Consider the following 24,170-nt stretch of genomic DNA (forward strand, 5'->3'; position numbering starts at 1 on the left):
GAGAGAGCAGTGAAAGAGGCAGGAGAGACACCACGGGGGAGTATGCAGCCCTGGAAGGAGTCAAACATAATGGCAGAAAGAGAGAAAGAAGGGACGTAGTGTGCCTTATGGGCAAAGAAAAGGAAGTCTTCACCTAAAACATCCCCATCCCCACCCTGGGGTGTCATTGCATGTGGCTGGTCCAGCCCCCAAGTCCCTTGAGTTTATGCCTTCGCCTCCACTCCTTCTTTAGCTTTGAGACAGGGAAAGTCATTCGCACTGTGGCCGCGATGCTACCGTGGCAGCAGCCTGGCTGCCGGAGCCCTGAGGCTTCCCATTCACCACTAGCAGGAGAGGTGTCTCCACACGAACACTGGGAAAGGAATAATCCTAGAAAGACAGAAACACACAGAGGTTAAATACAGATTCTAAGATGGAAAAACTCCAGCTTGGGGATATACCACCCATAGCTTCCTCCCTCTCCCACTCAGTACATACACTCCTTACCCCCTTGACTCAAAGTTTTCAATCTTCAGGAGTAAAATGTGGGGCAGGCAGGGCACCAGTCATGTCACAGAAAGAAGGGGACAATTGTGATATAAAAAGCAAAGGTTCCTGGCACTACCTGACAAGAGGATGCCTCCAGCTCTCACAGAATCTGCTCTTCCCACAGTGTGTGTTGATAACTAGATACACAAAGCTGCTAACCATAGTGGAAATCCTTAGAAACTCGAAGTTCCAGTGTTTGTGAGGCCCTAAATCGATCTACCAAATTATAAATGAAAGTTACTTCCCCCTTTTATATCAACAGGAAAAAACAGAATGAGTGGTAAGACATTTTCCTAACTATAGAAAACACAGATCATTTTGCCAGTTCAAATTTAAGTAGCAAAGCATGTTGCTAAAAGATATCCATCAAAAAAATTTATTGTTCCACTGGGAGCCTGAAAGGGCTCTTCAGAGTCAAAGTAAAGATGCAAATTAAAGAGTTCTCACAAATCAGTTTTAAAACAATTCTTACAGAAATATGGGCAAATGACAAAAACTGGCAATCTATAGAAGGACTATAGTCATAAACATATTTTTCAAATATGTTCCACTTCACTAATAAGCAAGAAAATCAAATTAAATCAGTATTATATTTTTTATATAAAATTAACAAGTAATTTTCCCAAAGTTTCTACTCAGAGCTGAAAACACTATAGGAAAACAATTACTCACACCCACTACTGGTAATAATAACTGACATAACCTTCCAAAGAATAATTTGGCAGTATATATTCTGCATACCCTTTTTAAAGCAGATCCAGGATTCTACTTCAAAAATTCACTTACAGAAAAAATCAAGGATACGCACATAGATACAAAAATGTTTACTTTAATACTTTTTATAATAGTGAAAATCTAGATCTGGGGCCCAACAACTTTTTCTGTCAAGGACCAGGTAGTAAGTATTTTAGGTTTTGCAGACCATACAGTCTCTGTCACAGAACTGTTCAACTCTGTCACTACAGTCCAAAAGCTGCCATAGACATATTAACAAAGGTGGCTATGTTCCAATTTTACTTATTATGCACACTGAAATCTGAATTTATCATTTCCATGTGTCACAATGTATTATTCTTTTATTGATTCTTTTTTAATCATATAAAAATGTGAAAACCATTCTTAGCTCGCATGCCACACAAAACAAGTGGTGGGCCAGATTTCGTTAATGGGCCATAGCTCGCCAGCCCCTGATCTACATGGTGAAAAAGTGTTCTAATACCTACCCTCATAAGATTTTTATGAGGATTAAATGAGACAATGAAGGTAGTAAAGCCCTTAGCACAGTACCTCCCACTCAGTGCCCACCACTAATACTACCATTACGTGTCAATTCACAACAGTGTTACAGAATATGTAACATAGAGGAATGTTCACAAACACTCATATATAATATCCTACTCGCAATATAAAATATACATATGAATATGTGTATATATTTATGAAATGGAAAAAGACTAGAGATAAATACACGGAACTGTTAACATCTGAGTGACAGTGTTTCTATTTTCTTTCTTTTTCCTTACCAGTAGTTTCCCTTTTTAGTAAAAAAATAAAACTATATATATCCTCCTGAAACTCCTATTCTAGTGACATGAAATAGACAAGATATAGTTGAATCCGTTGTAAGTGAAGATCATTTCAGACATGCAGTAAGCATAAAAGAGGGTGATGTGTTAATGACTGCATAGATAAAGATTCAGAAAGCTCCCCCTGGGCAATCATTGAGATTTAAGTGAATGGGAACTGGAATAAGAACATTTAAAGAAAGAAAAAGGCCCTGAGTTATCAAAGGACACAAAGGTCTGTGGAGTGTGAGCTAGAGAGATAATGGAAGGAGATCCTAGATGTCACTTTCTTGGGAAATCCTCCCTGCACCCTAGTCCCTTGACCTTCATGAGCATCTCTGCTCTGCATTTCCAAGACAGCACCTCCTTTCATAATAACATACGTGATTGTAATTGCTGGTTTAATCGTTTGTTACTCTTATTAAATTCTGAGCTTGGAAGAAGCCAGGAATATTTTTCCCTGCTCTCCATTATATGCCCAGAACAACTTAGCCACTACTGGATGCAGACAATTATTTGATGAAGTAAGTTTTTCAGTTAATGAAGTGTTATAGTTAAGGCCAGCTGGGTGTATGATCTTCAGAATACCTAGTCCAGTATTCTTTCTACTCTTCCTCATTACCTCATTAAGAGGAGTGATCTTTATCTTATGTCTAACAAATACCTGCTATTTTTAAATTTAATATAGAATAGTGAAAATATGTAACTACTTATTAGTAATACAGAACTACTTATTAACTACTTATTTATTCTTATCTGAAATAAGAGTAAATGCTTTTTTTCTGGTAAGAATAGCTTTTAGCTTTTTTTTTTTTTTTAAGAACTTCATTGGGATAAAAGTTGGACTCCAAGAGATTCCTGGGGCTTGTGGGAATTAATACTTGATACTCAACTGTAAAAAGTGGTGCTTTTATATTATGTATATTAGCATCCTTTAGTGTTAGATTTGCCCAATTTTAAAGCAAGGAAATTGAGGATCAGAGCTTTGGGGTCATTTATTTAAAATGTTATAGCTGTAGGCTGCCCTTGTAAACTTCAAGCCCAGATCTGCTGACACTAGTAACATTCCTATGTTATGCCACTTGCCTGTGCTGCTTGTTGCATTTGCAAAATACTCTGCTGTTATTGAATCATCACCATCATTAATGATCTGAGTCTTTTTTTAAGACTCTAGCAGTATAGATGTTGATTTATGAACTACCACTCTCTTGCTGTTTAACAACTAAGATCCATCTGGCAAGAAGACTGATTCCAGAGGACTTGGAAGGATTCTAGCCACAAATGCAAACAAGCCTATGTAGAAACTGACACTATCCTGTTAAATTTACTAACATCAAGTTCTCATTAAAGAAAACATGGAAAACAAATTCACAGGGCATATGGATGGAGATCAAAGGAAAGGATGATTTGTGTAATTCTTCAATTAAGAAAAGGTGCTGAGATTTTGAAAGTAATACAAAAAGTGAAATAATACTAATTTATTTTGTATTCTGATTGCTACCAGATCATAACTTTAATGTTAATCCTTTAATAATTCACTGTATAATCCAATTTAGAAAATAAATTCACTATTTTCCAGCAATTAAAAAAAAAATTATATACATACATACACATTACTTTTATACCTATATTTTTAAAAAGGGATAAAGTCAGTTCCACTTGCAGAGCTTTTAAACAGGGAGAAAACCCTAATCCTCACTCACCTTTCCTTTGTGCTGAATTCGGTGAAGCCGAAGGTTGGGCTCCGGGATGGCCACAGAGTCTCCAATGAGCACTCCCCAGCTCTGCACTATGTTATATACCATTACTGCATAGCAAGGTCCATCTGAATCTACCAGGCCAAATGTACTGCAGGTTAAGATGGATTAAGGAAAACAAAAGAGAAATGTGGGCAGGAGAAAAGCGCAGAAACAATGATTTTAAAATTCTAGCAAGACAAATGAATGTTTTCAGTTACTTATTCAGAAATTATTTGACAGGTCCCCTCACCTCCTATGCACATCTGAGCCTTCATTAATTTTAGGTATTATATACCCCTAGAGAACAAGCACAAGGCCCATCCATTTCACTTTGCCAAAAACACGGGACAAATACAGTGAGGCCATTAAACAAATATAAATGATGAACTAGTCCAAAATTTGGGAGCTCTGGTGGCGTAGTGCCTAAGGCATTTGACTGCTAACCAGAAGGCTGGCAGTGCAAACCAACCAGCCACTCCTCGGAAGGAAGGTTGGGCAATCTACTTCCGTAGTGATACCGCCTTGGAAACCCAAGGAGGGGTCGCTATGAATCAGATCTGACTCAGTGGCAATGACTTCGGTTTTGGTTTGAGTCCAAAATTTTGCAGCTAAAATATTATTCCTGCCTCACCAATTTAACTATCACACAGTTCACCAAATCTTCTATGACTGTCAATTTAATTCCACAAACTTTCACTGAATAGCTACTATGTGTCAAGCAATGTGCTTAGCAATAAGATACCGATCCAGCTATGAGTGAACTTATAATCAGACAACTGCACTTACAGTGCAATGTGATAACTGCTAGAACAGCTGTTTCCTTGTGCTGAATTCAGTGAAGCTGAAGGTTGGGCTGTACGGAGCCCAGAGGTGAAATGTATAAATCAAAATTGGAAAGCAGGGAAGGTTTCTCTGAGCAGGGGCCCCTCAAGCTGATCTTAAAGGATAAAAAATTAGCTAGGTTAAAATAGGAAAACTTAACCCTCAATGGAAATTAACGGGGAAAAAAAAATCTTTGAGGAAACAGGCACAGGACTGACCCGGGAGTGGCAGGAGAGAATTTCACAAAGTGACATTAATGTTCTGTACTTTGATAAGGTTTGGGATTCACAGGTGTGTGCACTTGTCAAAACTCAACAAATCAACACTTAGGAGTTGCACACTTCATTGTATGTAATTTTTTATCAAAGTAAAAAATTGTAAACAAATACTGAATGTACGCTGAGTATTTAAAGTGCACTGATCTCTGCAATTTACTTTAAAATGAACCAAAAAGAAGACAAATTAATGGATGAATAGTAAGACAGACAGACAGACAGACAATGTGATAAATTAAGTATAGTAAATCATTAATGCTAAAATCTAAGTGATACATACTACATGGGTGTTCATTGTAAAATTCTTTGACTTTTGCTATATGTTTAAAACTGTTTATAATAAAATGTTGCAGAAGGGGAAGTTAGCTATGTCAAGAAGGGAGAAAAGGACTAAGAAGGAGATAAAAAAACACAGAGGCATAAAATCACTATTCAGAAGACAAGGCTGGGCCAAAAGACGGGTGGGAAAATGACAGAAGATTGATGCAAAGAGGTAGGAGGCAGGGAGTAAGTCAGGAAGGGCTGTGAACACTAAATTAAACTAAGGTGTTCAAATTTTATCCTAAAAACTACAAAGCACCAGTAAGGAATTTAAAATAAGCAAGTGGCATAATGAGATTTGCATCTTGGAAAAAATTTTTCTGGAAGCACTGTCAAACAACTGGAAAAAAAAACAGGAAGCTAGGGAGACCTGTCTGGAGAAGTGATGTGGGGCTGAATTTAAGGCATCAGAGACAAAACCAGCTGCCATTTAGTATTCTCCAACTCATGGCAACCCCAGGTGTGTCAGAGAAAAACTGTGCTCCATAGTTTCCAATGGCTGGTTTTTCAAAGTAGATAATCAGTCCTTTCTTCTGAGGTGCCTCTGGGTAGACTAGAACTTCCAATCTTGTGACTGGCAACCAAGAGCATTAGCCATTTCACCACCCAGGGACTTTAGAGACAGAGAAGCAGGGACAAAAAGGTGAATCAACAGAACGTGGGGAGTGCCTCAATACAGGAGAATGAGAAAGTCTAGAAAGACTTTGTTGTTGTTGTTGTTATGTGCCGTCAAGTCGGCCCCAACTCATAGCAACCCCTCCTTGGGTTTCCGAGGCAGTATCACTACAGAAGTAGATTGCCCAACCTTCCTTCCGAGGAGTGGCTGGTGGGTTTGAACCGTCAGCCTTCTGGTTAGCAGTCAAGTGCCTTAGGCACTATGCTACCAGAGCTCCTAGAAAGAATTTAGATGTCTTAATTATGTGACTGAGTAGAGATAGTGTCATTCATTGATAGGAAATGCAAGAGAGAGAAACACATTTAGATGAAAAACTGATGAGATCAATTCTGAACATACTGAGTTAGAGATTTTTCTAGTTGGAGCTCATAAGCAATGGATTAGAGGAAGCCAAAGTTTGGAAGTGAACACTAACAATGTCCTCAGTTGTCAGGGAAAGGCTGAGAAATGAAGGCAACTGGTTACCTGTGATTATACAGGAGGCAGCCAAAGCCTGGGTACACATGACATAACCAAGGGAGAGGATCTACAGACGAGATGGCAAAGAATTGGCTATTCCAAGTGCATCACCTCAGGCACACTTGAATTCATGGAAAATACTGCAATCAAGCATAGCACTCTCCTGGTAAATTCCATCAAAGCCTCAGAATCCTTCTGCACAAAGGATGTTAAGCAACCACTGCCAACTGATCAAAATCGGCACCTATTTGCCATCACAGTGTAGACAGAAAAGAGGACAGAGACAAGAGCAAGACTCCTGGGAAGCTGACATTTAGAAGTTGGGAAGAAAAAGAGAAACCAAGAAGTGGCAAAAGATTTATTTGTTCTCAAAAAAAAAAAATTAAACTCACTGCCGTCGAATCGGTTCTAATTCACAGCGACCCCTCCTTGGGTTTCCAAGGCTGTGTCTCTACAGAAATAGATTGCCCAGTCTTCCTTCCAAGGAGTGGCTGGTGGGTTTGAACCACCAACCTTCTGATTAGTAGTCCAATGCCTTAGGCACTATGCCACCAGAGGCTAAAACTTACGATTACCTATATCCCTGTTTTCATTCCTCTTAGCTCTGTGGTCTACTCTAATTAACAAAAACTTTTCTCAACTAATTTCTTGCTCTTAAACTCATCAAATACACACATCTCTAGAAAACGCGATGGGGGAAGCTCGGGAATATAATTTGGTGTATTTCAGTTTAGACAGAGGGGAAGGGACGTGAAAGGAAATAGTGAAAGACCAGTTAGAACATACAGAGCCAGGTAGTGGAAGACACTGGATCAGGTCCCTAGAAACATGCTGGTGATTGTAGAAAAAAACAATTACAGCAGATAAAAGAAAGAGGAAACCAGTCAGCCAGAGATTAGGAAGTGAGTGAGAGTACTGACTAAATGCCAGTATTTCAAGAATTTAAAATTTTCCAAATGAATGTTCTTAACTCATTTCCTCACTAGTCTGTAAGCATGCTTCACCTTTTTGTTTGTGTTTTTTTAAAACTCCCTACAAGCAGGGCACACTGCAGATGCTCACTGCTTGTTGAATGATATCTGAGACAATCTCACTAACTAGACTTTCAATCTTAACTCAAAGTTCTCCTACCAGAATTGCCTAAACATAGCCAAGTCCAGGCAGAACTGAGAATTCTTCCTCCTACAACTTCCATGATCATAAAAATACAAAGCGGCAGAAAATTTCAAGGTTCCCAACTGTCTTAAAAAAGTGTAGACTGTCAAATTTCACCTCTGGATGGAGGACTCCCCAAAGCACCAGGCTCAGGTAGAAAATGGGCTGTGCCACAACCTGTAAAGGCCTCTGATTGAGACTATCAGATGTCACCGAGACAGTACTAGAGCCCTGGGCAGTGCAGACCGTTAACATGTTCCACTGCTAACCAAAAAGGTGGTGGTTCAAGTCCACCCAGAGGTGCCTTGGAGAAAGACCTGGCAATCTACTTCTAAAAACATAGCCACTGAAAATCCCAGGGAGCAGAGCTCTACTCTGACACGTGGGGTTGTCATGAGTCAGAATCAACTCAAGAGCAAATGGTCCAACTGGTTAGACATACCTGCTCATGGGACAGTCCCAGAAAGGAAGAGGCCATTAATCTGTGGCCACTAACAATGTCCTCAGTTGTTAGGGAAAGGCTAAGAAATGAGGGCAATTAGTTCAGGAGGGTATAAAAGAGGAAAAGCAAGAGACACTCACAAAGGGACTTTCTCCTCTGTGGTGAGGCTAAACACCACTTTTCCCAGGACTACAGCACCACCGTTCACACCAGGCTGCAACGCACTCAGGGGCTTGAGCTCCAGGGTCACCTTCTGCCCAGAGGCTGACTGATAGCACCCATTACCACAAGGACCTAGATGGGCTGGGCGTAAGCTTCCCAGCATGCTCTGCAACTTTTTGGTCTTTACCTTTCCCTGCAAAAGAAACAGTTAAGAGGCCAGAACTTAAGTCACTCTCCTTGAGAGTCTACTCCTTCTCTCCCACCCATCCACCCACCTCTATCAGATCACTACCACATGAGCCTATTCTATTCTTATTTTACTGAGCCTACCCAAAATAAAAGAGTAGGATCCAGTCTTTAAACATCTTTACCTTGCTCTCAAGGAGGCTGGTTAATCTAGCCAGGAATTCCAGAAGCTGTTGCTCCCGTTGCTGGGGCTCTGGCCAGGCAGGGTCCAGTGCTGCAGCCCGAGAGAAGCCTTCCAGGGCCTCCCCATAACTCTCTTCATATTTATGCAACTGCACAAGAAGTAACCAAAAATTGCCCAGTTACAAGTGCATTTAACACAAACTATGCCAGAGGAAGTAAAAGTACAGCTATCTATAGAAATAAACTGTTTTCCTTCCCAGTCCTATCATGAATAACCTGGAGAGCTAGCAACACTTTACAACTCCTTCTTGCCCAAAGTGATGATAACCCCAAAGTTAGACTCATTTCAAAGAACTTAACTTCCAAACTCTAAAATAATTAAGTTGCATCTATTGGGTCATTTTTATATTTATAGTTAGTGTTTCAAAAAAGTCTTCTAAACTATCCCCTATCCTCTATGTACCTTCCTACCTTCTCAGTACCTTCTCCTTTCCCTTCAATGATTTCAACAGATACTGAAGCCAAAGTGAGCTAACTCTTCCCAGAAAAAATTTGGCTTCTTGCCAGCAGTTTGTACCCAACTTTATCTCTGTATGTAATCAGTTACCTTCATAGACTAAGATCTTAGAAAAAAAAAATAATAAAAACACCGATTCATAGCAACCCCTCTTTGGGTTTCTAAAGCAGTATCACTACAGAAACAGACTGTCCAACCTTCCTACCGCAGAGTGCTTGGTGGGTTTGAACCGCCAGCCTTCTGGTTAGCAGTCAAGTGCCTTATGCACTATGCCACCAGAGCTCCTTGATGTTTTCTTTATTTGACCTTCAGAGGACCACCATCCCATAGGTCTTACCGTTGCCCTGTTCAGGTGAAGGTCAGGATTGCTGGAAGCTGTCCTGTCAACCTTCTCCTATGGTAGGATAAAAAGATCATTAGTGGATTCGTCTCCTCCTTAAATCTAAACCTCCTTTCTCTAGAAAAATGTTAAATTTCTTCATCAGCAAAATGCTACCTACACCTACATTGTTAGATAGCAACTGCTTGTTACCAAAAAGTATAACACAAAACATCATCTAAAAAGGTTTACTCAGTCCCTGAAACTTCAGCAATGTATAGGTTTTGTGTAACTTTAAGATATGATTATAATTTATCCATACAATATTAGAAAAACAGAATAAAAAGAAGTATGTGAAAGCATTATGATAAAAACATTTTTTGTGAATTGTGAGATACTGATAAATGACAGAAAGCATGACAGAAACGATATTAACTTCCTGCATTTCCTCTGCCCAAGAGTTTGACTCCAGACACATGCAGAATCATGTTTCTGTATCTACTCACGCAATAAAGTCAAATTCTGATTCTCTAATTACAGTGTGCTCATGTGGAACCTATACATAGGCCAAAAGGTAGTCCTTTGAATAAAACAAAGAGATACTGATGGTTTAATCAGGAAAGGAATGCGTCAGGGTTGTAACTTTTTACCATACTTGCTCAATCTGTATGCAGAGCAAATAATCTGAGAAGCTGGACAATATGAAGAAGAGCACAGGCTCAGGACTGGAGGAAGACTCATTATCAATCTCAGACATGCAGGTGACACAACCTTGCTCTCGGAAAGCAAAGAAGGCCTGAAGCACTGACTGGTGAAGATCAAAGACTACACCTCTCAGTAAGGGTTACACCTCAACATAAAGAAAATGAAGGTCCTCACAACTGGACCAACAAGCAACACCAAGATAAACAAAGAAAATACTAAAGTTGTCAGGGATTTCATTTTACTTGGATCCACAATCAACACTCATGCAAGCAGCAGTCAAGAAATCAAATGATACATTGCATGGGGCAAATTGCTGCAAAAGAACTTCTTGAAGTGTTAAAAACCAAAGCTGTCACCCTGAGGACTAAGATGCACCTGACCCAAGCCATGATATTTTCAATTGCCTGCATGCAAAAGCTGAACAATATATAAGAAGACTGAAGAAGAACTGATGCATTTGAATTATGGTGCTGACAAAGAAAATTGAATACACCACGGATTGACCGAAGAATGAACAAATCTACCTCAGAAGAAGTACAGCCAGAACGCTGCTTAGAAACGGAGATGGCAAGACTTCATCTCACATACTTTGGACACGTTATCAGAAGGGACCAATCCTTGAAGAGAGACATCATGCTTGACAAAGTGGAGGGTTAGCGAAAAAGAAGACCTCAATGAGACAGAGTGACACAGTGGGGCAACAATGGACTAAAACACAGCAACGACTCTAAGAACAGTGCAGGACCAGCAGTGTTTCATTCTGTTGTACACAGGGTCACTGTGAGGTGGCATCAACTGAAGAACACCTCACAGTAACAATTACAATGCCTGCCAAAAATTATAGGACAGGGAAGACAAATGTGCTGTGAACAAACTGATGGTTATCTTCATTTTACTTTTTTTTAATTCCACTCATCGTCTGGCATATTGCCTGGCATGTAAATTTAAATTGTTCAGATATGTTTAAAAATGCAGGTGTAGATGAAGAATTTTAGAGTTAAAAACAAGTATTTAGCACAAGGCAAATATAAAGTCATAAAGGAATATACCATATTATTACTTGATATGTAAATATTCATCAGATTAAGAAATTAGAATAAAATATAATTTCTCTGCCTAAAAGTTCCCTGACTGGAAAAAGGGCAGTCCCAAAACCACACACATGAATATGGATAATAGCATTCTTCTATTCTGCCAGATAGAGCAAAGAAATTAAGTCCTGACACCTGGTACAACATAGATGATGCTTGAAAACATTAACATGGTAAAATAAGTCAGTCAAAAAGGATAAATATTGTGTGATTCCACTTACATGAATTATCTAAAACAGGTAAATATATACAGACCTGTTTATGAGTGGTTACGAGGGGCAGGCAGGAGGGAGGGTGAAAGAGGACTCACTGCCTGGGGGACACCGAGCTTCTATTAAGGGTGACAGAGAAATGTGCAACAGGTAACGGTGATGGTTGCATGACACGATGAACACGATGTCACTGAAGTGCACATGTGAAGAATGTTGGAACAGCAAATGTTTTGTTACATACACCTTTACTACAATAAAAAAAAAGACATACTACTTTATTGATAACAGATCTTATAATTAAGTGTGGGGGTTCTGTTATTGTGAAAATGAGGTTTCCTGATAAATTGTAAAATGCCTCTGGGGAAATATAATGGCAAGTTAAGAAGCAATCCCTTATGTTAAAAGAAGTAAAGCAAAAGAAAGATGAATATGAGGGTTAACTACTAAGTGTTCAGAAGGCCAGTGAGAACCTTCTAATAATGAGTAATTGCGCAGTCAAAGCCTGAAGGACACACCCTTGTGTGTGACTATTGACATAAAGTGGCCTAAAAGCAAAGGATGATCTCCAGGAATTACTTCCTAGGAAATGACGCAGAAGGGGCTGCATGCTGCTACCTACTTGAGTCTAAGGGACCCCAGAGCCATAATACCTAATGGTTAATTTGGAGATAGCACTTAATTTGCACAGCCAATGTGCCTCAAGTGCAGCTACCACTCCTCAGTCAATGGGGACTTGCATGTTGCTGTAATGCGGAACAGGTTTCATCAGAGCTTCCAGACTAAGACAGACTAGGTAAAAAGTCTGGTGATGTAATTCTGAAAACTCAGCCAATAAAAAACTACAGATCACAATGGTCTGACACCCCACCAATCAGGGGAAAGGTGAAGGACCAGGCAGCATTTCATTCTGTTGGGCATGAGGTCACCATGAATCAGGAGTTGACTAGGTAGCAGCTAAAAGCAACAGGAACTGGAGTTTTCCTTTTTATTTAAAAATGTACACCAATATGAGTTAAGTATTAATTTTAATAAATTTTTTCCCAATTGAAATGACGTACTTGCTAAGGTAGATTTTGTGATTTGGTTATACATGCCTGTGAGAAATCTAAACTGCTCAAGGAGCTTTCTAGCACTGAGACACCACATTGCAAATGGCTGTTAATACTCAAGTTGTACAGAAAAATAAGTCACCTCTGTAGACACAGCTTAGCAAGCCCACATATGTTGGATGTCAGCAAGCGCTGCCAAGGCTCCTGGCTAAAGGGCCACAAGGAAGGCAGAATGATGCTCTTGCTTCTGTTGCTGCCTCTATTCTTCTGGCCTGGGTGACCATTAAGTACTTACTGCTTGGGCATAGGCACTGAGGGCTTGCTGGGAGATCTTAGGGCTCTGGCCAGTATTGAAGTAAAGCGAAAGGTATGCATTCCCCAGGATATCTGGAGGAAAAACAGAGAGGTGGATCATCTCAGAGCCCAATTTCAAGATGTACCCTATTTTGGTCATCCTCAGAAGTCTATTTGAAAGGCTTCATATCTGATACAAACCAGTGATAATACCACATTTAGTCTATCTAAAATTCTACTGATATAGAGAGACAAACATGGATCCCATGAAGAAACCTGAACAGATTGTAGTAAGCTCTGCTTTCCTTAGATGGAAACATAGCCCCCTCTCTTGGATCAAGAGTTCCTAGAAGAGTGGTTCATCAAAAATACTTTAGGGGCTTCTTCAAAACAAAGATGCCCTGGCTTTCACCCTTCTGAGTAAGAATCAGTAGGCAGGCTCCAGACGATTCTGGTGTGCAGCCATGGTTGAGAACCACTGCTCTAGAAACGTCTGGAGATCTTTTGAGGGCACTCACACCAGGAGCGGCCATCATGGACATCCATCTGCACAGCCAACTTGGCCTGTCGGACACTGTCCATGACATGGCGAGAGTGTTCGTCTCCATTGTCAGTCCGCAGTTGGCGAAGCACCATTGACAGGTTTTGTAGGGAGACTTTGTTCTTGCACTGCAAATGGAAAAGATTTTTACTCAACCTTCCTAATTATACCTCGTCTTTCCAGATTTATTCTGACTTCAGTCCTCTCTTAAATCTAAATCTTCATCTTAATTCTTGCTGCTATCTGCATCTTAGACCCCCGTTTACAATGACAAACTTAGCTGTTAACTTTCCTTCAATCCTCATCTACCCTGAACCTGATCCTGTCACCTTTTTCCTTTCTCAGTTTCCTGTCCTGACCTTCTTCACCCAGGTTTGCTCCCCATTCTTCCTCCCATCTAATTCTGTTCTCCTGGTCCAACTCAGCTCAACTCGTATTCATGTCCTAGGGAAATTTACAGACCAGAGGAATCCCATTCTTCCCATATGCATTTTCTGAGGGCACAGCAGGCAGCTCACATGGGTGAGGGCTCCTGAGAAGCAGGTGTGGGCAGCTGCAACATCCCCTTTCTTCCAGTACACCTCACCCAGCTGGTTCCAGGCTTCCACCAGCTCAGGCTCCAGCTTCACAGCCTTTGACAGAAGCTCCTCAGCCCTAAGGCTGTAGGCAGGAGTCACATTCAGTGCCTTTCCAGTTAGCATCAGAACCTGGGCATTACCCTGGACAGAGCCTAAGAGAGAAAGAAAAAGAGAAAAGGAAGTAGAAAAACCCCACTCAGTCTTTCAGATAAGACTATGACACTTGCTCTCAAGGACTAACTCCATGCCAGCTCTAGAAATGGAAGAACTGAAGAAAATCTTTATATGTAAACCACTTATTAAAAGCCAACCTTATGGCAGACAATGGTCCTTTAAGTGTATTTGTATGATCTGAATTCCCAGGTGTATAGTAGAGCTGACAAGGGACAAGGCTGTAGTCACTTCTTGGTCACAGCCAGCTACCCAGAGGGACCAAGTAGTTGAACCTGTAGGCTCAGGACCATAGTCACAGGCGACATCAAGCTCAACTGGCATAACATGCTACACAAAACATTGTTCCACCTCCTACTTTGGCAAGTAGCGACTGGGATCTTAAAAGCCTGCAAGCAGCCATCTAGATGCAACAATGGATTTCTCCTTGCCCAGAGCAAAGAAGAATGAAGAAAACCAAAGATTCATGGAAAGAATTAGTCCTAGCAACTGGTATACCATGCGATCTGCAGCCTATATGACTATGAGACCGGAAGAACTAGATGGTGCCCAGCTACCACCGTCAACCACTCAGAGGGGGATCTACGTAGGAGATCTTGGATAGAGAGGGAGAACGATGTGGAACAAAACTCAAATATCATTTGGAAAAAAAAGGGGGAAGGGGAACAGATTTGCTGGTCTGATAGAGCCTGGTGGAACCACTGAGACTATGGCCCCTAGCTGCCCTTCAGGTCTGGAATTGAACCCACACCTGTGGCTTCCAGCCAAACAAAAGACAGGCACAGGAGCTGAACATTTACCTGAGGTAGGTACACTCCTTAGAGAGAACAATCATGGGAGAAAGAAGGGCTGTTTATGCACAGGGAGACAGCTCAGAGGGTAGGGGTGCAAGAAGGGATGGACACAGGGAAGAGTTAACTATCGGAAGAAGTGGGAGGGGAGCTGTTGCATTGTGATAAATTGTAGTCAATGTCATGAGACAAAGTGTATGTGAACTGCTGTCTGGAAAGTGAATTTGCTCTGTAAATTTTTACCCAAAAAAATTTTTAAAAAAAGCCAACCTTATGCAGAGTACTATGTTGTGAAATGGGGTAACAAAGAAAGTACTACCCCTACCCTTCAGGATTTTACAACCTGGTGGAAAAGACAAAGTATACGCATAAAAGAGTAAAACAATGGAAAGGAACATATGCTATATACCCAGTGAATTGGTTTTAAAAAGTCAAGAGGACAGAAGATGAGGCCCTCCAGGTTAGAAAATGATGTCGGCCCAGGTACAAAGACAGAAGTATATGTGATGCGTTCATGGGAGAATGGAAGGACCAACCTGGAAGAAATGAAAAGCTCCTCTGTAACTAGTCAGAGATGAGCTTAGGAAAATGAATGAGATGATGCAGCTTTGTATACCAGATTAAGGGGTTTAGACGTCTGCTAGCCAATAGTCATGGTCTTACAAAATTCTATCACTCTATCATGCGATCTCTGATGTCATTTCCATCACCAAACGATATTTTCCAACTACCAATGATTCTTCATTTCCAACTTCTGCATTCCAATCACCAGTAATATGAATACATCTTGACTGTATGTTTGGTCAATTTCAGACTGCAGAAGTTGGTAAAAATCTTTAATTTCAGCATCTGTGGTTGGTGCATAAATTTGAATAGCAGTAGTATTAACTGGTCTTCCTTGTAGACGTATGGATATTATCCTGCCAGCATTGTACTTCAGGATAGATCTTGACACATTCTTTGTGCTATTGAATTCAATGCCATCCCTTTTCAATTTGTCATTCCTGGCACAGTAGACCATATGATCGTCTGATTCAAAATGGCAAAACCCAGTCTACTTCAACTCATTAATGCCTGACATCGATCTTTATGCATTCCATTTCATTTATGACAACTTCTCATTTTCCTAGATTCATATTTCACACATTCTATGTTCCAATTATTAAATGGATGTTTGCAGCTCTTTCTTCCCATTCTGAGTCATGCCCCATGAGAAAATGAAGGTCCTGAAAGCTGTACTCCATCCTCTTCATTAAGGGGACTCTACTTTGAGGAGGCAGCTCTTCCCCAGTAGTATTCTGAGTGCCGTCCAACCTGAGGGACTCATCTCCCAGCAGTATATCAGACAATGTTTTGGAGATATTCATAAACTTGCCAGTAACATATCAGACAGTATTTCACCGCTATTTATAAGGTTTTCACTGGCCAAGTTTTTAAAAAATGGATAGTTCCATCCTTCTACCCAGTCTATCTGACACTGAAGATCATGTGATAAAATTTGGCTAGACCAATGACTTGTTCATTGCAAACACTCTTTTTCAACAACACAAATGGCACATATATATGTGGGCCTCACCAGGTGGAATACATAGAAATCAGAATAACTACGTCAGTGGAAAGAGGCAATGGAGAAGCTCATTATCTTCAGCCAAAACAAGCCAGGAGCTGACTGTGGAACAGACTATCAATTGCTCACATATAAATCCCAGTTGAAGCTGAAGAAAATTAAGACAAGTGCACAAGAGGCAATATATGACCTTAATTATATCCCACCTGAATTTAGAGACCATCTGAAGAACAGATTTGAAGCACTGAACACCAATGACTTAAGACTAGATGAGTTGTGAGTTGAGGGATGACATCAAGAACAACATATATAAAGAAAGCAAAAGACCATTAAAAAGGCAGGAAAGGCGGAGGGGGATCTCTGTAGGAGATCCTGGATAGAGTGGGAGAACAATATGGAACAAAACTCAAAATCATTAAAAAAAAAAAAAGGACCAGGTTTGCTGCTCTGATAGAGCCTGATGGAACCACTGAGGCTGTGGCCCCTAGCTGACTTTTAGATCTAGAACTGAACCCACTCCTGTGGCTTCCAGCCAAACAAAAGACGGACATATGAGCTGAACATTTACAATAGGCAGATACTCTCCTTGGAGAGATCAATCATGGGAGAATACAAGGGCTGTGTATGCACAGGAAGACAGCTCGGGGGCAGGAGTGCATGGAAGGGAAGGACACAGGGAAGAGGTAACTATGGGGAAAAAGTGGGAGGGGAGCTGTTGCGTTGTGGTAAATTGTAGTCAAGTCATGAGACAAAGTATATGTGAGCTGCTGTATGGAAAATGAATTTGCTCTGTAAACTTTCACCCACATCACAATGAAAAATTTTTTTTAAAAGGCAGGAAAGGAGGAAAAGACCAAAATGGATGCCAGAAGAGACTCTGCAACTTGCTCTTGAATGGAGTATAGCTAAAGCAAATGGTAGAAATGACAAGATAAAAGAGTTGAACAGATCTCAAAGAGCAGCTCAAAAAGACAAAGCAAATTATTATAACGAAACATGCGAAAGACCTAGAGTTGGAAAACCAAAGGGGAAAAACACACTCGGCTTTTCTAAAGCTGAAAAAACTAAAGAAAAAAGGCAGCCATGAATTGCAATATTGATACTTTTGAATTGTGGTGTTTGTGAAGAATACTGAAAGTACTGTGGACTGCCAGAAGAACACACAAATGTGTCCTGGAAGAAGTGCAGCTGGAATGCTCCTTAAAAGCAGCAATGGCCAGACTTCATCTCACGTACTTCGACTATGTTGTCAGAAGGGACCATTCCCTGGAGAAGGACATCATGCTTGGTAAAGTGGAGTGTCAGCAAAAAAGGAGAAGGACCTCACTGAGATGGACTGACACAGTGGCTGCAACAATGGGCTCAGGAACAGCAAGGATTGTGAGGATGGCAAAGGACTGGGCAGTGTTTCATTCTGTTGTACAGAGGGTCGCTCTCAGTTGGAGCAGACTCAATGGCACCTAACAATAACAACAACATGGGCAAAATACTGAATGATGCAGGAAGCATCAAAAGAAGATGGAAGGAATACAGAATCACTGTACAAAAATGAATCGGTTGACTTTAAACTATTTCAGGGGGGTGGAGTATGATCAAGAACCAACAGTACTGAAGGAAGAAACTGAAGCTACACTGAAGGAATTGACGAAAAACAAGTCTCCAGGAACTGAAAGACTAACCATTGAGACGTTTCAATAGATGCTATGCTGGGGGCACTTATTCATCTATGCCAAGTGATCTGGAAGACACCTAGCTACCTGGCCAACTGGCTGGAAGAGATTGATATTTGTACCCATTCAAAACAAAAGTGATCCGATAGTTATGTGGAAATTATCAAATATCATTAATATCACATGCAAGTAAAATTTTGCTGAAGGAAATTCAAAAATGGTTGCAGCAGTATACTGACAGGGAACTTCCAGAAATGAAAGCTGGATTCAGAAGAGAACATGGAACAAGGGCTATCACTGCTAATGTCAGATAGATCTTGGCTGAAAGCAAAGATGATGACTTGTGTTTTATTGACTATGCATAGGCATTTGTTTGTGTGGGTCACAACAAATTAGGGATAACATTATGAAGAAAGGGAATTCCAGAATGCTTAATTATGCTCATGAAGAACCTACACACAGACCAAGAGGCTGTCATTCACAAAGAATGACTTTTCTTGTGGATATCGCATGGCTTAAAATCAGGAAAGGTGTGTATCAGGGTTGTATCCTTTCACCATACTTATTCAATCTCTATGTTAAGCAATAATCTGAGAAGCTGGACTATACAAAGATGAACACAGCATCAGGATTGGAGGAAGACTCATTAACAACCTGCAATATGCAAACGACACAACCTTGCTTGCTGAAAGTGAAGAGGACTTGAAGCACTTGCTGATGAAGATTAAAGACCACAGCCTTCGGTATAGAATACACCAACATAAAGAAAACAAAAATCCTCACAACTGGCCCAATAAGTAGCATTATGATAAATGGAGGAAAGATTGAAGTTGTCAAAGATTTCATTTTACTTAGATCTACAATCAACACCTATGGAAGCAACAGTCAAGAAATCAGCCATCATACTGCACTGGGAAAATCTGCTGCAAAAGACTTCTTTGAAGTGCTAAAGAGCAAAGATGTCACTTTGAATACTAAGGTATACCTAACGCAGCCATGGTATTTTCAATAGCCTCATAGGCATGTAAAAGCTGGACAATGAATAAGGAAGAAAAGGGAGAGTTGATGCCTTTGAGTTATGGTGCTGGCGAAGAATACTGAAAACACCATGGACTGCCAGAAGAACTAACAAATCTGGAAGAAGTCCTAGAAGAAGTGCAGCCAGAATGAATGCTCCTTAGAAGCGAAAATGGCCAGACTTGGTCTCTCTTACCTTGGTCATGTTGTCAGAAGGGACCATTCCCTGGAGAAGGATATCATGCTTGGTAAATTGGAGGGTCAGCAAAAAAGGGGAAGACCTCAACAAGATGAACTGACACAGTGTCTGCAACGATGTGCTCAAGTATAGCAAGGATTTTAAGGATTGTGCACAACTAGGGAATGTTTTGTTCTGTTGTTCATAAGGTTGCTATGAGTCAGAGCTGACTCAATGGCATCTAACAACAGCAAGAGTCAAAGTACAAATCTTTGAAGACACTTGAGCAAAGAGGCAGAGAAGACAACAAGATTAAATGAAATAATGTTCAGAAAGATAACCATGGCTATAGTAAATTATATAAATTGATTTGGAAATGAAAAAATTAGAGGCAGAAAAATCAGATCCTGAATAGAGTGGGAGGAAAAATGTAGAACAAAATTCAAAAACACAAAAATGACCAGAATTACTAGTCAGATAGAGACTGGTGGAACCCCCAAGACTATGGTACCAGGTTATCCCATGGGCCTGGAACTAGACTCCCTTCCATAGATTAGCTCTCAGCCAACCAGCAGAAAGGCCTGTAAGCAAAACACTGACCCTAGGGAGATGCACCCACCTACCCTAGGAGATGGACCCCTTGGATCAGCCAACCAGGAGACATGAGAATGGCAGCATGTGCATAGAGAAAAAGCTGGGCAGACAGGAATGCACAGATAAGAAGGACACATGGAAGGGGTGATCACAGGGAGGAGATGGTACGAGAGCTATTTATTCTGGGGATAGTAATTGGGACCATGAAATCAAATGCATATGAACTGTTGAGAGTAAAACAAATCTGCTTTGTAAATGTGCACCCAAATCACAGTAAAAATTTGAAAATAAATAAAACAAAATGTAACTTGATTGAAATATTACTGCAATTGTTTTTAACAAATATGTTCTTTTATTCCTATCAACCAGATAGGATGCTTCTGTTACTTTTTGGTTCATCTTGTTTACTATAATGAAACTTCAGGAAATGTAGTTTAGAGAACTGAAAGGTCACCATCCTGTGTAAAGGCCCTTAGAAGAAATATTCTGTTATACCATCCTGTAGCCATTACAAATAGGATCCCAAAGAGGGTAGAGACAAAAAGCAAACCTCTGTAACATTAAAGTGAAGAGCAGGGATGGGGATGTGATCTTTTGGAATTCATACCCACTACTTCCTCCATCTGCCGTAGCGTCTTCTCCATCTCCTTCTGCACATCCTGCTGCTTCCTCCCAGCATCCTCAACACTGTGTGTCTCAAAATAGCAGTCTCGAAATGAATAGAGCTGATCCACCAGTTCCTAGGAAGTGAAAGGATGGTACCATTAGGCAGAAAGAACACCACTGAAGGAAATTTGAGATTGACTAGCCACACCAGCCTTTGGCCTAGAAATACTGATTCCCTATCTCACCTAGGAATGGCACAACAGGCAGGTGGCCAATCCTATCAAAATGCCACAAATCATGCATGGAAGTAGCCAATGCCCCAGGTAGACTGTCAGGTTGTCCCATACCAGTCTCTGCACTGTGATGACACTTCTTTCTCCACCAGTCCCAGCCGAGCTTCCAATGTGACTAAGCACTTTACCTACCACAGTCAGGATGGGAGATAACACTTTATAACTTGAGATAAACCAAAAAGTAACAGAATCATCCTATCTGGTTCTGAGCCCAAAAAATAAAACTTTGAACTTTATGCTTAAACAAAGAATTCCTAACAAAAACATTTATATCCTGATTTTCCTATGCTGATGTCTGGAAATATGACAGGACTTATATAAATAGGATAAACGTGAAAAAGGCACATTTTCCACCATGAACAGACCAATCTGAACTTGGTAACCTCACTATTTTTGCAGATTTTTAAAAAAATATTTGTGCTCTTGTTAAGTTTTTCTTTTTTGTTTTGTTTTGTTCTATTTGGCAAGTCATCTTCGGGCCTCCTGCATTCTTTGCAAGCAAGCATTCTCTTTTCTCTTTTAAGTGCTTTATCACAAAGTCTTCCTAGACTTTGTCAAAGCTCTTTCTAATACTGAATAGTAGCATAAACACATAGTCCAATCTCATCAAATCTTATCAACCACCTCCACAAAACAGCCCAAATCCATCCACCTGTCTCCATCCTACTAGACCATCTTGGTCTGAGTCAGCATCATTTCTTGCCTAGACTATTCCAATAGATTCCTAACAGGGCATCTTGCGTCTACTCTTTCCCATTCTCAGTAGAGTCAGAGTGACCTTATAAAAGTATGCATCAAATCACAAATTACCTCCAATACCTGCCCACTACAGTTAGAAAAAAATCCAACTCCTAAAATCCAACTTCTTACCGTGGCCTACAAGGCCCTATATGATCTGACCCTGCACTACCTACCCATCCTGCCACAAACTTCACACACTCCAGCCACCCTGACTTTCACTCAATTCCTCAAACCCACCAAACTCCATCCCACTTTACATATGCTCTTCCTTCTGCCTGGAACACTTTTCCCCTACATCTTCGCATAGTTCATTCCTCATCATCATTTAGATCTCAGCTCAACTTCTCAGAAAGGCTTTCCCTAAGTACCTAATCAAAAAGTAATTTCTTTCTCCTCTCTTCAACAGTTAAATCATACTTTTTTCTTCAAGATAACATTTTACTTATCATTTGACATTATATTGTGTATTGTTAGTCTCTACCACTAGAATGTAAGCTCCATGATGGGAGGAACTTTATCTGTTTTGTTTACAACTGTATCTGAGCACTAGAACAGGGCTTGTTGTTGTCGTTGTTATTATGTGTGGTCAAGTCGGCCCCGACTCATAGCGACCCCTCCTTGGGTTTCCGAGGCAGTATCACTACGGAAGTAGGATTGCCCAACCTTCCTTCCGAGGAGTGGCTGGTGGGTTTGAACCGCCGGCCTTCTGGTTAGCAGTCAAGTGCTTTAGCCACTATGCTACCAGACAACAGGGCTTAGAACATGATAAAAAGCAAAAAAATAAATTTGCTGCCATCAAGTCGATTCTGACTCATAGCAACTACCACAGGGTTTCCAAGGCTGTAAACCTTCATGAAAGTACACTGCCTCATCGTTCTCCCACAGAGCGGCTAGGGGGTTCAAACTGCTGACCTTTTTGGTTAGCAGGCCAATTCTTAAACCATAACAGTATCTTAACCACAACACCACCTGAGCTCCTTTGGCATATGACAGGCTATCATTAAATACACTGGTTGAATGAATTCATTAATGGATCATCCTTATCTGTGACAAGGAAGGAGCTCTGGTGGCATAGTGGTTAATACATTCAGCTGCTAACCAAAAGATTGGTGGTTCAAACCCACCAGCTGCTCCCTGGGAGAACAATAAGACAGTCTGCTTCCATAAAGATTTAGAGCCTTGAAAACCCCATGGGAAAGTTCTAGTCTGTAGAGAGTCACTATGAGTCAGAATCGACTCAATGGCAGTGGGTTTGGGTTTTTTGGTTTATCCCACTCAATTCCTTCACCCAAAATACCCCAAGTATCTTCTACCAACCTGCTTAGGGCATCTACCACAAACAAGCCCAGGAAGAAACAATCCTCAGCAATAATTACAATCTACCTCCTTTTGTCCTGAAATCAGCATAACTGTAAATTGGGAGTTTTAAACAGAGTTTTTATTGTTTGTTTATTTGTTTGTTTTCCTCACTGTTAAAGCAAGCATGCAAAAAAATTATCTAGTTGTTTTGTTTTGCTGGAGTGGATATTTTTTAAAACATTTTTTCTCATGGCAAAATCAATGTAAGTTGTAAGTAAAAAAATTCCTCATAATCACCCTCAAATAACCTCAGGGAAAACAACTGTTCCCTATAGATTTTCATATTTTTTTCTACAGATAATCAAAAATATATACACAATGTTTCTTATGTGAAGCCAGGACGAGAACATGCGATTTCAGTCAGTACACACTAGGAAATGTAATGATGTTAATCTAAATCAGCCAGAAGTGAAATAAAGCCTACACTCTTAAAAGTGTTATTAATCTGTTCAAGAAATAAAGAAATGTCACCAAATTTCAAATTTTTGCATTAGACGCCTTGAAGCAGGTTATAAACTTATCATAGGTCTGATGTTTAAACTTCAGGCTGTGTTAGTACACAAGGGGCTGAGTTTCTGAGATTTAAAATGATAACCTTGGATCATTAATAGAAAGAGCCAAGCAACTAGTTAACACCTACCTACCAAGTATAAAAGACTATTCCTAGTTTCAACCACAATCAAATGTGGACTGGGTGGAGCTAGACCCCTCTGCATCAAATCTCAAACTGGGATGACCCTTAACTGGGATTACAATGCAAAAATCAAAATTGTTAAATCCTAAATAGAGTACCAGGATACATGCGGTGTATGCCATTACTGTGATTTCAAAGCAGTGAAGAACTGAAGAAATGGTCTTGGGGGAGGGGGAGTGGCAAAAACTGCATGAGATAAAAAACTATATATACATATATACGTGCTTTTTGTTAAGGTGAATCGAGAAATAACTTCCTCCTTAAGAATGTGCAGGAATAGTTAGATGCAACAAATCTTTTTCCACGCAGGATTGAAATTAAGTGTTGCCAGGTCAGCAGCAGGAGATCCCAACACACAGGCGGCGTCTCTCCCCTGGCCTGAGAACGTTCCCTCGCTGCAGCGGCAGCACCCTCGGGAGTTGTTATAGTAACAGCACAGCCATAAGCAACATCGTGTATGTGCCAAAGAATTCGGAGGCACTGCATATACTGAGTTCCTTGCTTCTCCCCGAGTAACAAAGTCACATAGACATTGTGACCTACGGCCCCACCTGCAATTTCTGCAAGACCAGCTTGACTTCTTCCTCTTCATCAGCCATCATTCCCAGGCACTCTTGGCTTCTCCGCCCCCAACTTTACAACCACAGAGACGCATATCCACTCCTATCAT

General features: G+C 40.5%; 1 protein-coding gene across 1 annotated transcript; it reads right to left on the bottom strand.

Annotated features, from left to right (window-relative positions):
* Positions 1-249: 249 nt before the first annotated feature.
* Positions 250-24,170, bottom strand: TTC5 (tetratricopeptide repeat domain 5). The gene is given in 11 exon segments (XM_007951116.2): positions 250-369; positions 3,797-3,941; positions 8,123-8,337; positions 8,516-8,662; positions 9,368-9,424; positions 12,702-12,793; positions 13,219-13,369; positions 13,760-13,971; positions 20,415-20,547; positions 24,052-24,104; positions 24,107-24,170. Coding segments are annotated over 11 exon segments (1,389 nt in total).

Source organism: Orycteropus afer, unplaced genomic scaffold, assembly GCF_000298275.1.
Source record: "Orycteropus afer afer isolate SDZICR_OR568_19922 unplaced genomic scaffold, OryAfe1.0 scaffold00292, whole genome shotgun sequence".
Taxonomy (NCBI): Eukaryota; Metazoa; Chordata; class Mammalia; order Tubulidentata; family Orycteropodidae; genus Orycteropus; species Orycteropus afer.